This window comes from Gekko japonicus, unplaced genomic scaffold, assembly GCF_001447785.1.
Source record: "Gekko japonicus isolate JY-2015 unplaced genomic scaffold, Gekko_japonicus_V1.1 scaffold1481, whole genome shotgun sequence".
NCBI classification, from domain to species: Eukaryota; Metazoa; Chordata; class Lepidosauria; order Squamata; family Gekkonidae; genus Gekko; species Gekko japonicus.
In genome coordinates this window covers 439,930-455,819 of record NW_015170326.1, presented here as the reverse complement: position 1 = coordinate 455,819, position 15,890 = coordinate 439,930, and the positions used below count along the sequence as shown (strand labels likewise).

General features: G+C 51.6%; 1 protein-coding gene across 1 annotated transcript in view; it reads left to right on the top strand.

Annotated features, from left to right (window-relative positions):
- Positions 1 to 5,128: 5,128 nt before the first annotated feature.
- Positions 5,129 to 15,890, top strand: part of ZC3H3 (zinc finger CCCH-type containing 3) — a gene marked incomplete at its 5' end in the record, with an annotated part of 348,088 nt that continues 337,326 nt past the window's right edge. Inside the window, 3 exons of the mRNA XM_015418106.1 lie at positions 5,129 to 5,236; positions 8,954 to 9,028; positions 11,786 to 11,900. Of these exons, the coding sequence (XP_015273592.1) occupies positions 5,129 to 5,236; positions 8,954 to 9,028; positions 11,786 to 11,900 (298 nt within the window). The remainder of the gene's footprint in view (positions 5,237 to 8,953; positions 9,029 to 11,785; positions 11,901 to 15,890) is intronic.

Sequence of the window (15,890 nt, the reverse complement as noted above, 5' to 3'; positions counted from 1 at the left end):
CGATTATAAGTAATACACTTCTATAATTGTTTTGTTATGCTTTATATTTAAATCACTTTTCCTGATTGTTCCTGATGCTCGCCACACCACACCTCTTTATTAATTAGATTTTTAAAAAGTTAATGTAGAATATTAACATTAAAATATTAAACTGCTAAAATATGTGGCTAGCACCGTACCACTAATCAAAACAGCCCAAACATGTGGATTACCCTTCAAAGGCCAACCTGACCAATTCGGCCTTGCAAGCCCTGTATTTCTCCCACTCAGTTAGGCAGAAGTCTGTTTTCTGGAGGGGGCTTGTGAACACACACCTGAATGCATGAAGCTGCTGTCAAGGTCAGTATTGTCTACTCAGACTGGCAGCCGCTCTCCAGGGTCTCAGGCAGAGGTCTTTCACATCACCTGCTGCCTGGTCCTTTTTAAATCAGAGTTGCCACCAGGGATCGAACCTGGGACTTCCTGCACGCCAAGCAGAGGCTCTTCCACTGAGTCCCGGCCCCCTGCCTCTGACTTGTGAGAACTTTCGTCTTAGCAAATCGCGAGCAGCTGTTGGGCGACTCTCGTTTTGTAGGTTTTTTCTTGTCCATATGAGGTTTGGATCACTGCACATCTCGGAAAGTGCGTGTCTGGAAATACCGGCGCTCTCTCTTGCCCCCTTTTTTTTGCTTCGCGTTTGACTTTGCCGTGCAAGGGGGGGGGTTGGAGAAGGGGGGGAGGACCCCCACCTCCCGTAATCTATAGCAACTGTCACCCAGCAAACTACTCCCATTTCATACAGATAGGTTAGATGTCAGCCCGCGATCGATGGCTCTCGAACAATAATTATAAAAACTAGCAGGTTGTGTTGCTTGAGTGAGTTTAAGAAGAGTAGGGTCTCAATCTTCCCTCTAATAGGGCGTTGACAGTCCGCAGACGCAGAGGGCTCTGTCTTCGTCTGACAGCGCTGTCATTAAACACTAGGTAGCGTGGAACAAGGGAGAACAAGGGTTCCGCGTGCGAGGGGAACATGCGGTGTTGACAGGAGTTATTTGTCATCGCGGGCTGCCCAAACTCTTCAGAGTGCGGTTGGGGCGGCTGTTTAAAGTGACTTATTGCCCTTGTCTGGGGCTGCGGTTGTGATTTGATAATCGGTAAATGTTTGTCAAAGATGAATTCCCTCCCTGATTCAGTGCGCTGCCGGGGGAAGCAAATGAAAAGTGGTCAGAGGCGAAAAACGCCTTGGATGGATTTACGGGGTTGAACCGGCAGCGCCCGAACCCAGGTGTGGAGACTTTGTGGCCAGCTCCGGACTTCAGACCTGCTGGGAAATGGCCCGAGCGGGAGGAGGAGAGGACTGGCGTGGGCAGGACGGCAGCAGGGAGGCTTTGTTCTGGGGGGAGGCTCTCTGCTCACGTGGGGCGTGGTAGCAGGAACGCCACCCTGTTTGGCTCCCGAGATGTGCAGGAGAAAGGCAGGCAGATAGATATTTTAAGGACCCTTTTTTGGTCATGTGCAAAAGTTAAAAACCTTTTTAAAAATGGGTAATCCAGTTGATTGTACTGTATGGTTGTATTGCATGGTATACCCCTGGATCCCAAAATTATTCCCTCGGGCCCGTTTCCCTGCCAGATGGCAATAAGAACATAAACCCATCAGAAGAGCCCTGATGGATCAGACCAATAGTGCATCAAGTCCAGCATCCTGTCTCACACAGTGACCAATCAGTTCCTCTGGAAGGACAACACCAGGGCATAGAGGCCAAGTCCTTCCCCTGATGAGGACATCAGAAGAGCCCTGCTGGGTCAGACCAGTGAGGGTCCATCTAGTCCAGCATCCCGTCTCACACAGGGGCCAACCAGTTCCTCTAGAGAGCCAACAACAGGGCAGAGAGGCTGAGGCCGTCATAAGCACATTAGAAGAGCCCCGCTGGATCAGACCAGTGGCCCATCTAGTCCAGCATCTTCTGTCACACGGTGGCCAACCAGTTCTTCTGGACAGCCAATAACAGGGCACAGAGGCCGAGGCCTTCATAAGAACCTCAACAGAGCCCTGCTGGATCAGACCAGTGAGGGTCCATCTAGTCCAGCCTCCCGTCTCACACAATGGCCAGCCAGTTCCTCTGGAGGGCCAGCAACAGGGCAGAGAGGCCAAGGCCTTCATAAGAACCTCAACAGAGCCCTGCGGGATCAGACCAGTGAGGGTCCCTCTAGTCCAGCATCCCATCTCACACGTTGGCCAACCAGTTCCTCTGGACAGCCAAGAACAGGGCAGAGAGGCTGAGGCCTTCCCCTGATGTTGCCTCCTGGCTCTGGGATTCAGAGGCTTAGGACAAGGTAGGTTGACAGGTCTTTGTGGCATCTGTATGCTGCTCCGCCCCCCCTTAAGAAAATCTGGGATGCTTCTGTGCTTTGCTCATGTCCACGGAACCAAGATTTGATGAGCTCCACTGCACACTCTAAACAGGGTGATCTGTTGGGTGACCCTCAGTTTCCTTGTGGGAGAGGTTTCCCCATGGTGGTGTGTCATTTGGGGTTGTGTGTGTGTGAGTGCAACTGAGGCATTTGCAAATCAAGGGATTTTTCAGAGTGGCTTGGCTTGTGACACAAGTGGGGGCCAGAAGCTGAAAAATTTCCTCTTCGTCCCGGAGACCAGGGTTTCCCAGCCTGTGGGTCACGAGGCCTCTGCAGGTGGGTTGCGGGCCAGCCCTTCCTGATGTGGCCCCTTGTTGGGTATGACAAGTTAAAAACACTTCAGTGTTTACAGGGTTAATGATGTTTGTTAAGTCACATGTTTGTTTGTAACCAATCTGTTTAGACAATAGGTTGCCCGGGAACTTTGGAACTAGTGCTACTCTGATTGGAAACCCAGGTGTCAAGTATTAGCATTTTGTGGCTTCTCTTCCCGTTCTTTGTTCTGACTAGAGAAGGAGACGCCATTTGTCTCTTCCCGTTTTACCTTCTAGCTGCAAGGATGTAGGCATAATAGCTCTTTGTTATTTTCATATCCTGTGTACCTTTTTCCCATGTTAGGTTTGTAGTAAACTTTTATATTTTAATACACACCATGGACTCAGTCTCTTAATACTCTGCTGACTAACTTAAAAGAATCCCATTCCCAACAACCCTTCTGCTGCTCTCTGTTGTGTTTGGGAAACCATCATCTGACCCTGGAAACAGTATCTTCCATTTCATACATTTCCCCCCCCCACACACACACGCTGCATATACATGTTGTCAAACATGTCCTGATGGTTACTAGAGTGAGGTTCTTAGAGCCTTTTGGGGGATTGGAGAGGGAGTAATGGAGAAGAGGGGCCGCGGTGGCTCAAGTGGTTAAGACGCTGAACTGCAGACCAGAAGGTCGGTAGTTCAGCAGTTCGAGACCCGAGTGCCGCGTGACGGAGCGAGCGCCTGTCTCTGGCCCCAGCTCCTGCCAACCCAGCAGTTCAAAAGCAAGAAATCGCAAGCAGATAAATAGGTACCGCTTCGGTGGGAAGGTAACAGCGTTCCGTGCGCCTTGGCATCTAGTCATACCAGCCACATGGCCACGGAAACGACTTCGGACAGCGCTGGCTCTCCGGCTTGGAAACGGAGATGAGCACCGCAACCCTAGAGTCGGACTCGACTGGGTTTTGAGTAAGGGAGTCTTTACCTTTAATGGAGAAGGAGGGGGTGGTCGAGGGCTGGGAGGTCACCTCCATGTGCTCAGGCTGGGTATTGTGCGATGCCGCTTGCTTGGGGTTTATAGTGTGTGGGGTGTGGAACTGTGCCCTTTGTGCCGTGTCTGTTGGTTTCTCGAAAACATCTGGTTCACCACTGTAGAAAACAGAATTCAGAACTGGATGGGTGCCGAGGTCGCAGTTTGCCTGGGGTGCCAAAAAACCTTGGGTCAGCCCAGGATGAGTCGCCATACCGAGTAAATTTGGATTTGTGGGCCACCGTACCAAAAAGATGGCGAACCACTGCTGCAGACCACCTGTCTGTGCAGGTATCTGTCTGTGCAGGTAACCATGAGTCACATCCAACCACCTCATTCGAACGGGCCGGGAGGGAGGGGCAAACAGGAGATGAAAGGCAGTGTGTGTGTGTGTGTGGGGGTCCCATTCCTTTGCTGTCTAGTTCTAAGGTAGAGTAGTTTTCTAGTTGTTAAACATGTGGCCCGGGGGCCGGATTAAGCCCTCGGAGGGCTCCTATCAGGCCCGCAGTGGAACTGGCTGTCTTCTGCTTCTTCTTCCAGTTCTGCTGCTGCTGCATCATCGTAGGTTTGCAGCTTACAGATACACACACCTGAACAGCATACTCAAGAGTGCAACAGTGCAGACATTTTGAGCCAGTCTGGTGTTGTGGTTAAGTGCGCGGACTCTAATCTGGGAGAACCGGGTTGAGTCCCCACTCCTCCACTTGCACCTGGCTGGATGACCTTGGGCAAGCTGTAGCTCTGATAAGAGCTGATAAGAGCTGTTCTTGAAAAAGCTCTGATAAGAGCTGTTCTTGTAAAAGAACCGTTTCTGTCAGAGCTCTCTCAGCCCCACCTACCTCACAGGGTGTCTGTTGTGGGAAGGGGAAGGGAAAGGCGTTTGTGAGCCGCTCTGAGACTCCTTTGAAGGACGGGGTATAAATCCAATCTCCTCCTCCTCCTCCTCCTCTTCTTCTTCTTCTTCTTTAATTCAGAGCAAGAGGTGTCAGTTATCAGACACTGTTAAATAAACAAAATATTGCAAGAGTGCTAATGTTTTAAGCATGTTTTTATATTAAATGTAAAAAACCCCACCCTTTATCTGTGTCCCTTATAAAGTTTATACTTCCGCTACCTGGCATTACATTTTATGACACACAGGGCCCGGCCCAAGGAGGTCTCATTTATTTCAGATCCGGCCCTCATAACAAATGGGTTCGACACCCCTGTTCTAGAGCATGCCAGGCAGCTGTGCACGGAGAGTGCTTTGAGGGGGGGGGGGGATTGAATCCAAATGGGGATTCTCTTGGTTTGGAATAGTTTGAAAAACACCGCGAGAGAGTTCATACAGCTTTTGGAGCCTGTGAAAAAAGTAGCATGGTCTTCAACATGGGGTGGGGGTGGGATGCAGAATTTTCTGAAAAGTTCATTTCCCCCTCATTCTTAAGCATGCTTCTCCGTCCCTCCCCAGCTGAAACTCAGCTCTCCCCTTTTTACGCCAGACGCCGGGAGGAAGGCCCACGTCTGGCTTCCGTCTCCCGGCAGCCGGCTGGTCTTTGGCACGGAGTTCCGCGAGGCCGTCTGATTACAGTCCTGTCCCCCCCCCCCCCGCTGGCATTTGAAGTGCCGAAAACGATGAAGAGCAGGAAAAGTGAAGTGATTTATTAGACTCATAAAAATTCATACTTTGTTATTCCAGTCATCTTACATCTGAAGCTTGTTAGAATGGAAACCCCTGGCGGCTCCCGCCGAGCAAGTGGGGTGTGTGTGTGTGGTGGGGGGCGGGCGGCATTTATCACGCTTCCTCCTTGCCCGGGCTGCCGTGGTGGGTCTCATTTAGAGGGATGGACTGGGCGCTGAGAAATGCATTAATAATCATCCGCCAAAGGTGGGGGGGGGAGGAAGGAACACACACCCCCTTGTTATCATAAGGGTGACGTTTGAACAAGGCCTCAATATGCTGGGGACCCATTTGCTCTCTTTAGCTGGGGCTTGAGCGAGGAAACGCGTCCTCCGTGTGCAAGTCTGGCGATCCCCACAGATAAGGGAAAAGGCTTGATCGGCCGCCATCCGTCTGTGCCCTGCCGGAGTCCCCTGTTTCTTACTTAGACTGGAGACTCTCAAGGTCTATCAATCGTGAGGTTAACATAAAAACATAAGAGATGCCAATGTTGGATCAGGCCAAAGGCCCACCCAGTCCGACACTTTTTTTTTTAGACCCGGAGAAAAGCATTTGCGAGAGTAGGAGGGGGCTGTGCTGCTACGCCGGTGGGAAGTAGAAAGTGCCACCCAGTGCAATGTTCCCTCTAAGCTGAGTTAGTGTGAGCTAGCTCACAGGCTTTTAGCCTCCAGCTCACAAATTTTTGTCTTCGCTCAGGGAGGATGGCTCCAGATCAAACTCATATATGCAGTAGTAGAAGAAGAGAAGAGATTGGATTTCTACCCCGCCCTTCATTACCCAAAGGTGTCTCAGAGTGGCTGACAAACTCCTTTCCCTTCCCCTCCCCACAACAGACACCCTGTGAGGTAGGTGGGGCTGAAAGAGCTCTTGACAGAAACTGCTCTTTTTCAAGAACAGCTCTGACAGAACTACGGCTTGCCCAAGGTCATCCAGCAGGTGCAAGTGGAGGAGTGGGGAATCAAACCTGGTTCTCCCAGATTAGAGTCCGCGCACTTAACCCCTACACCAAACTGGCTCTCCTTTTAAAAATGATTGTTTGTGTGTGTGTATTGAGCCCGTTTACAGGGAGGGCAGTATATAAATCGAATTAATAAAGAAGAATAAATGTTAAAAGAATAAATGTATCTGTGTATATGTTTTTATATTGACGTGCACCGCCCCGAGCCCTGCTCCACAAGGAAGGGCAGTTTAAAAATCGAATCCCATGAATAAACTTCCAGATGGTGCTGGGAATCCATTTGAGTAGGGACGCTGGAGAGCATCTTGGGGCAGAACACGAGAGGCCGGTCAAGAGCCCTGTGCTGCCCGGAGCGGTGGTAGAGACGGGGCAGTGTGGAAAACGAAACTGCAAAGGCTCTGTGTTGGGTATTACAAGTTGAAAACACTCAGTATATCTGGGGTTAAATGTTTGTTCCTGTTACTCACAGGAAGTCACATGTTTCTCATGTAACCAATGTTCTTTAGCTGTAAGAAGCCCGGGTATTTTCTCCCTGATCTAGGAGTTTGATTGGGACGAAAGTGTCAAAGTGTTTACGCATTTTATGGCTCCTCTTCCCATCTTTGTTTGCTGTTCTCAAGAAGAAGTAAGAGTAGCCATTATTGCTCCCTTCTAGTCTTGTCTTTGTAGAGTAAGGATGTAGCCTATTTAGCTCCGTTATTATTTTCATCCCAGTTACCCTTCCCATGATAGAATTTAGTAAAAACTTTACATTTTAATCACACATGGACTCTGAGTCTGAATTATTTTACTCAGGCTCTGCTGGGCTATCTTATCTCTGCTAGATACCATTTTTTCAATATCTCACTATCAAACCCCAACACTCTGCCATTCCAAGTGGAGGGGTACTGATCCCCATTCCAGCCCCCAATGAAAGAGGGATCCGTCCAGAAGACCCTCACACGTTGTGTACAGTGAGTGGCCACATTAATAGAAGACACAGGCTTGCCGCTTAAAAGAGTCGTAGAGGTGGTGTTGGTTGCTAAGGGAGATTAGAAAGTCCCCAGGCAACCCCGCCCCACAACTGGAGTTTGTCACTTTAGTGCAGCCGAGGTTGGCCGTCTCTGTGCTCCGTTTTGCTTTTGTTAATCAGCTGCTTAGTTATTTCGTCTTGTCCGTGCCTTCCACGGGGGTTCAGTTTCCCGTAGGCAGGGGACTCTCTCTCGGCAGTCTTCAGCTATGCTCATGCCCCATGTTATTTTAGTTTTGTTACTTCGTCCCCGTCCCCCATCCCCCAAGGTAGAGAAAGAAGCCAGCGTGACTAGCTGGGTTGCGCCTTAGAGACGAAAAGCCTGGTTTTTGCCTAGCCGTGACATTGGCTTGTTGGCGATCTAATTTATTGATTCAGAATATTTCTGTGCCGCCTCTTCAGAGCCCCGCTTTGAGGGTGGCTGGCCATTAAAGCCACAGTCGAACACGACCAGCTGTGAAAAGCAACACGCAAGTAGCACGGAATGGCATGCGTCCAACCAGCGCTCCCTCTAAGCTGTGGGAGTCTCCTGAGCAAAAATCCTGCTTTGTGAGCTACCGGCATTAAAGTTGTGAGCGAGCGATTTGGCCGCTGTGTAAATTAGTGTGCTCTGGAGCCCCATCCTTCCTGAGCTAAGGAAAAAAATGTGTGAGCCGGAGGCTAAAAAACTGTGAGCCAGCTCACACTGACTCAGCTTAGAGGGAACACTGCTTCCAACCACCCACAGCCCTTGTGGAGGGGGCCTTTACTGCATCCCCCTCCTGCTGAAGATCCCTGAACTCTCCCCTGAATTTTTATTCTTGGGTGGAGAGGGTTAGCAGACCCTCAGGAACTGCCCAGGAGGCAAATAGGATTCTGCTATTTTTTTTGGGGGGGAGGAAATCAGTCAGAACTGCTGCACCCTCTTCTGCAAAGGCAGGCTGGATACTTGCCAAAGTATCTGAAGCAGTGGATCAAGAAGATGGGTAGCCACGTTAGTCTGTCCATGGCACTAGAAAAGAGCAAGAATCCAGGAGCACCTTAAAGACGAACAAAATTTGTGGCAGGGGAGGAGCTTTGGTGAGTCACGGCTCCCTTCTTTAGATACTGGTTACTTCTTCAGGTAGAAGTGAGCAGTGACTCACGAAAGCTCCTGCTTTTTTTTTCGTCTTTAAGGTGCTCCTGGACTCTGGCTCTTTTGGTGTAGTGTTTGGTGTGGTGGTTAAGTGCACGGACTCTAATCTGGGAAAACCGGGTTTGATTCCCCACTCCTCCACTTGCACCTGGCTGGATGACCTTGGGCAAGCCGTAGTTCTGATAAGAGCTGTCCTTGAAAAAGAGCAGCCTCTGTCAGAACTCTCTCAGCCCCACCGGCCTCCCAGGGTGTCTGTTGTGGGGAGGGGAAGGGAAAAGGAGTCTGTAAGCCGCTCTGAGACACCTTTGGGTAGTGAAGGGCGGGGTATAAATCCAATGTCCTCCTCCTCCTGTCTGAAGAATTGTGCATGCACACGAAAGCTTATAGCCAGAATTCAGCTTTGTTGGTCGTAAAGGTGTCACTGGAGTCAAACCTCATTCAGTTGCTTCAGACCAGCCTGGCTACCCTCCTGAATCTTCCTAATCAGGCATGTACCGTGGTCTCCTTCCCATGAATTCCCCCCTTCCTCTTCAGAACCAGCCGCAGGGCAGCATTGCCTTCACGGCAGGCTTCGACCCAGACTTCTGCAAGTTCTGGGGCGAGGCTGAGGTTAGTGGTAACAACAATGCAGGGAGGATGCTGCTTCGTGGTCCGCTCCGAAAAGGGAAAGGAAGGTGGGGGGGGGGATTCACCCTGGAAGCAGGCCCGTAGCCAGGATTTTTAAATTGGGGGGGCTTTAAATAAATTGAGGGCACCCCGCACACACCCTTGCACCCACCCTTCCCAGGGAGTGCCACAAATAACACAAAAAATTGGAAGTTGGGGGGCCTGGGTTGGATGGGAAGTCGGGGGGCCTTGGGGGCAAGTCAGGGGGCTGGGCCCCAAGATGCCCCATTGTAGCTGTGGGCCTGCCCGGAAGAGAAGGAGAGCTCGAGGGGCTGCTCATTTAATCATCGGGTGTGGTCAGATGGCATGCCGGAGTGGTTTAAACTGCTCCGGTTCCAATCGGATTGTATCTGATCCTGGACAAGCACGGTCACGTCACCCTCTCTCGCAGCGCAGCACATCGCTCCCGGGTGTCCACACAGCAGCTCGAGAGCAGAGGAGGGGGGGAGGGCAGGGTGTGGGAATCCTCTGGGACCCAAACAAAACGCACATCCAAGGCAAGAAAGCCCTCTCCCCGGAGGAGCTCTCCCCACTGGCCCCATCGCTTCCAGAGACCCCCTTGGGAGCAGACGGCTTGGATCTAGCCGGCACGCGGAGGGCGGGACAGTCTGTGTAATCCCTGCGGTCCCCCACTCCCTTCCCGGAGGGGGACTGGCAGGAAGGCTCTCACAGGAGCACTCCAAGAAGTCGCGGAGCCCGAGTTCCCGCCTCCTTGCCTGCCTCATTCATTCCCACCGTCAGCAGCTGGTACAGTATGGGCGGCTCCTCCTTCCTGGTTGTTAGATGCCAGCTCGCCTGCTCGGACCGCGAGCAATGGAAGCTTGAGACTGCGTGAGGTGAGCGGAGAGAGGCAAAGCCGGGAAAGTTCTGTGTGTGTCCCCCCCCCCCCGAGTCGTCTAAAGCCTTAAACAAGGCATTGTTTAAACTTTGGTTTTGTTAACGCCGGGGCAAAGCTTCGCCCAAGCGCATATCACCTACGCATAAAAAAATATATGAAAAGTGGAAGCCTCGGGCTTCTGAGTGGAAGTGGCTCTACACTGGCAGAGGCGTGATCACACGTCAGGAAAATGCGGCTACAACCAGAACACCAGGAAAGCACCACTTGGGGACCTGGTAGCAAAATACTCCGGTTTAAAGGGTGTTTGAGCCGGTTGGCAACGGCTAGGGACGGGAGGCAGACGTTGGCTGTGTGATCGCACGTAAGTAGTCCGTTTCTAACCGGCATGTATACCGGCTCAAATGGCCCGTCTGAAGGCACCCGTAGACTGTTATTTCTGGACCAGGCAATAGCGTGTGAGTCGGGCCGTACCCTGGGGTGCCTCACGGCCACGACCGCTCTTAGCACTGGCAGTGTTCTCGGCGACGCTAGCAAAGTTTAAAGGACTAACTCGACTTCACTGGGCCCTTGCAAATATCAAAACATGCAATTGCGAGTGATGAAAGCCACAGCGTGAGCGGGGTTAGGAGCGCACTCTCTGCATGCTCCCTAATGTGCTGACGATGGGAGCGTAATGGGCCACCAATCATCGGTAAAGCTCTCTGGGTCTTAAATCAGCGTTCGCCTCCCCAGGCCTCAAAGCCCAACCTCGTGAATCTTCGGGAGAGGATATCTGAGATTTACATGCCTAATTTAATACCGTGGAAAAAATTCTGCAACAGAGTGTTTCTGTGGACCGAGAGTAATTTATGGATATGTTTTAGGGGAGAGCCGGATAGGGCAGCCTCTTCCTCCTCCTGCCTTTTGCAGTGTTTGGGAAACGCGGATCGGAACCTAGGACTCCATCGGGGCTGCACTGCTCTTGGCTGGCAGTTCTGGGAGTCCAAGGGCACTCTTGCTTGCCTGTACAGCTAGAGTCATGGAATCATAGAATGTTAAGAGCTGGAAGGGACCTTGCAGGTCATCCAGTCCAACCCCCCCTGCACTCTGCAGGAGTGTAGCCGAACGATAGCCCCACAACATACCTGAAAGATGGTTGTCCAGCCTCCGCTTGGAAACATCCAGCGAAGGAGCCTCCACCCCCTCCCGAGGCAGTCTGTTCCACTGCTCAACTACTCTTACAGTCAGGAAGTTTCTCCTGATATTCCGCCGGTATCGACTCCCTTGTCATTTCCACCCATTGGATCTAGTCTTGCAATCCGGAGCAAGAGAGAAGAGATCCGCTTCATCTTCTACGTGACAGCCCTTCAGATATTTGAAGACTGCAATCATGTCCCCTCTAAGCCTTCTCTTTCCCAGGCGAAACAGACCCGACTCTTTCAGCCTTTCCTTGTAAGACATGGACTCCAACCCTCTCACCATCCTGGTTGCCCTCTTCTGGACACGCTCGAGCTTGTCAACACCCTTCCTCAAATGTGGTGCCCAAAACTGGACGCAGGACTCCAGGTGAGGCCTGGCCATAGCAGATCAGAGCGGAACAACCACCTCCCGTGATCTAGTTCAGTTGCACCTTAGAGACTAACAAGGTTTTCGGGGCATGAGCTTTTGAAAGTCAAAACTCCTCTCGTCACCCTCCAAAGCTCATCCCCTGAAAATCTTTTTGGTCCCTAAGGTGCTATTGGACTCGCATCTGGCTCTTTTACGGCAGAGCAAGACAACCACCCCCTGAAACTTGCCTGTCTGCGTCTCTCTCAGTCCTGCGCATGTGGAAGTAATTTGTATTCTCCAGAATGTCTGTTTTCTTACCCCCCCACCTCTCCCAGTATGACCCCTCCCTCGCCTCCTTAAATCATCATCGCAGGTGCCCGCATGTCAACCACCAAGGCAAGGGCATTTTCAGTGGCTGCCCCCTCTCTCTGGAACCAGCTCCCCAGGAAAGTATGGCCCTGTGGAATCTTCCAGCCTTCTGCAAGGCACGCGAGGCTACTTAACGTTTTGTGCGGCCTTTGGTTGACATTACGAACCACGGCGCTTGGCAGTTCTTTTAATTCTCCAAGGGATTGGTTGATGTTTTAACTAGCTGTGTTGTTTTATTTATTGGATTTCCATGTATTTGTATTGTATTTATTGTATTTTTAAATGTTGTAAGCCTCCTCGAGTCCGCTGCGGGGAGGGGGAGCATGCAGGAAATTAAATAAATAAAAACAAGTTACTAGTCCTCAGGTAACCTTGCATGCAGCTATTATTAATTAATTATTAAATTAGATTTACTAGGCTGCCCTTCCCTACAGGTAGGGCGGCTTGCAACAGAGTAGTATACAAAAAAAATCTAAATTAAAAAGATCAAAAACCCCTAAACGAAGGACAGTAGATAAAAAGAACACAAGAAGTGGGACCCATGATAGTTGCGTGGGAGGGGGGTATTCCTGAAGGCTCCTGGTCTGCAGAAGCAGCTCCGCAGGTAAGCCTTCTCCCACACCGCCTGCTGATTCCCCCACCCACGGGCACCGGCGGCGAGGCCGGAGTGCCCCCAAGCTGCCAGGCCCGACGATTCCCCCCCGCCGGCACCGGCCGCGAGGCCTGAGCATCTCCCAGCCGCTGCAGAGTTCCCAGAGCGTTCTCTGCGCATGCGCAGGTAACACGCTTACTTTTGGGGGGATTTAAATATCCCCTGTACAGTTTTTTTAAACTTTTTAGATTTTTCTGCACACCTGGGGACTGTTCCAAGTGTGCAGGAAGATCTCCCTGCCCCCCAAGTGCCCCCGATGTGCGGATTTAGGTATCCGCATGGAGGGGGCAACTTGGCTATTAGATATATAGATAAGAACACAAGAGAAGCCAATGTTGGATCAGACCAGTGGCCCATCCAGCCCAACACTCTGTGTCACACAGTGGCCAAAAACACCAGGGGCCATCAGGAGGTCCAGCAGCGGGGCCAGGACACTAGAAGCCCTCCCACTGTTGTCCCCCCCCCCAAGCACCAGGAATACAGAGCATCCCTTGCTGCAGCCTGTGACATCCTATCTATACCTTGTGGCTAATAGCTACCGATGGACCTCTGCTCGATATGTTGATCCAATTCCCTCTTGAAGCCGTCCATGCTTGTAGCCGCTGCCACCTCCTGTGCCAGTGAATCCCATGAGTTAAGATGGCAGAAGAAAAAAGTTTCAGCTCCCCGGCCTATGTGGTGGGAGGGGTCACAAGGGATGGGGAAATATATGAGAGTGCCAGATGTAATATTTCCCCCCCCCGCCCCAGTCGCTGTCCTCAACCAAAGGCCTGCCAGAACATCTAGCTAGTGCCTGCTAAGGGTTCCAGAAGGTGGTTTTAGGCCTTTCCCTTTCTTAACGGCCTCACCCTGCTTAGGTGTATTTCACTTCTCATTGCCATGGTACCCCCCCTCCCTGCCACACACACGTGGGGTGAATGGTCAGAAACGGACCCTCTGGCTCCCCCTACCAGGAAGGCAGCCGTGACGGGGGACCATAAAGCTTTCTGGAAGAGGCCACCAGGTTTTTTTGCCTGTGCGTTGCCCTTCCTGGTGTAGTGCAGTGGTCAGATCGCTGTGTCGCTCATTGGGCCTGGTCATTTTTTCGGGGTGGGGGGAGGGATCCCTGCTTGTTCCAGGCGAATGACTAAATGTAACACTGAACTGCGGGGGCGTGCATGGGCACATGTGCTGTGTTTGCATTTGGCCCAACTTGGCTCCTCTTTTGCGTTCAGTTTTCAGAACAGCTTAAATGCTTTTCCTGCAAGGGCAGAGTTACGGTTAAAGTCTGGACGAGAAGGAGTTCTCATTTCCTGGGTTTGATAGCTTTAAAAAGGGGGTTAGGCAAATTGATGGTAGGGGAGGTCTGTCAGTGGCTACTTGCCCTGATGATTAGAAGGAACCTCCACAGTCAGAGGGAGTCAGCCTCTGAACTCCAGTGCCAGAAGGCAACATCAGGGGGAGGCCGCCGTGCTCTGTTGTTGGTTGTCCAGAGGAAGTGTTTGGCCACTGTATGAGACAGGACTGAGGACTAGATGGACCCTCACTGGTCTGATCCAGAAGGGCTCTTGATGTTGTTATCAGGGGAAGGCCTCGGCCTCTCTGCCCTGTTGTTGGCCCTCCAGAGGAACTGGTTGGCCGCTGTGTGAGGCAAGATGCTGGACTAGATGGACCCTCACTTGTCTGATCCATCAGGGCTCTTCTGATGTTCTTATCAGGGGAAGGCCTTGGCCCCTCTGCCCTGTCGTTGGCCCTCCAGAGGGACTGGCTGGCCCCTGTGTGAGACGGGATGCTGGACTGGATGGACCCTCCCTGGTCTGACCCAGCAGGGCTCTTCTGATGTTCTTCTCAGGGGAAGGCCTCGGCCTTTCTGCCCTGTTGTTGGCCCTCCAGAGGAACTGGTTGGCCCCTGTGTGAGACGGGATGCTGGACTAGATGGACCCTCACTGGTCTGATCCAGCAGGGCTCTTCTGATGTTCTTATCAAGGGAAGGCCTTGGCCTCTATGCCCAGTTCTTAGACCTCCGGAGGAAGTGGTTGGTCACTGTGTGAGATGGGATGCTGGACTAGATGGTCCCACACAGGTCTGGTCCAGCAGGGCTCTTCTGATGTTCTTATCAGGGGAAGGCCTTGGCCTCTCTGCCCTGTTCTTAGACCTCCAGAGGAAGTGGTTGGTCACTGTGTGAGATGGGATGCTGGACTAGATGGACCCTCACTGGTCTGGTCCAGCAGGTTCTGATGTTTTTATCAGGGGAAGGCCTTGGCCTCTATGCCCCCTCATTGACCTTCCAGAGGAATTGGTTGGCTACTATGTAAGATGGGATGCTGGGCTAAATGGACCATCGGTTGGATCCAGCAGAGCTCTTCTGATTATCTTATGTATTTTTTTTTTAGTTGAAGAAAGTTGCTTTTTTTTCTAGACCCCTTTTTCTGGGGGTTCTTCAGCTGCACAGCACAATTGTAGATAAGTGATTTAACAGGAGCCACTGGAAGCGCCGGGACCTGCCGTCTTCCCGGGGTCCCGGCGAACGGCGTGTCCTGTTGCACATCATTAACTCGCCATAATGCCAGAGCCGGTGTGTTGTGTTAGAGTTCCAGTGGCAGACAAATTTGACATGACAGATTCTATAGACAGATGCCTGGATTGTACTATACATGTAGACAGGGCCCAGACAGATGGGTGAGGGAGAGCGCGGGGGAGGTTGAATAGATTAAACAGATGGGCGGATTGATCAGAAAGACAGATAGGTGGGTCTGAGAGACTGACGGATGGAGCTTGGCTCGCCTCTCGCCTGGCGGTTAAGAAGCAATGGGGTATTATGGGCAGGGCTGCGTATATGCATGTAGCAAGGAGCCACAAGTCCGGTAGCACCTTAAGGGCGAAAGCTCCACCCCTGCCACAAATTTTGTTCGCCTTTAAGTTGCTACTGGACTCTTGCATCAAAAGGATATCAGCAGAGAGTAGAAAGGAAGGGCTGCAAAGGTCCTGACTTATCTGTCTCTGTGGTTCTGTATACGAGTTTTCCAAGTTTGCTGTGTAGCACGCTTGGATGTTGCGTCTGCCACAGAACCTGGCTGCCTCTATCCTGACAAGGCAGAATGGGTTGTGGGGAACAGAGCCATCCTAAACAAATTTGTCAACCGAGGCTGAAAAGCGACACTCCCAGCTGGTTAAGAGCGGCAGACTCTTTAACCTGGAGAACCAAGTTTGATTCCCCCACGCCTCTGCATGCAGCCAGCTGGGTGACCTTGGGTCAGTCACAAGTTCTCTCAGAGCTATTATCTCATGAGCAGTTTGTGTCAGAGCTCTCTCAGCCCGCCTACCTCACAGGGTGCCTGTTGTGGGGAGGGGAAGGGAAAGGAGTTTGTAAGCCGCTCTGAGACTCCAAGTGAAGGGTGGGGTATGAATCCAATCTCCTCCTCCTCCTCCTCCTCCTCCTC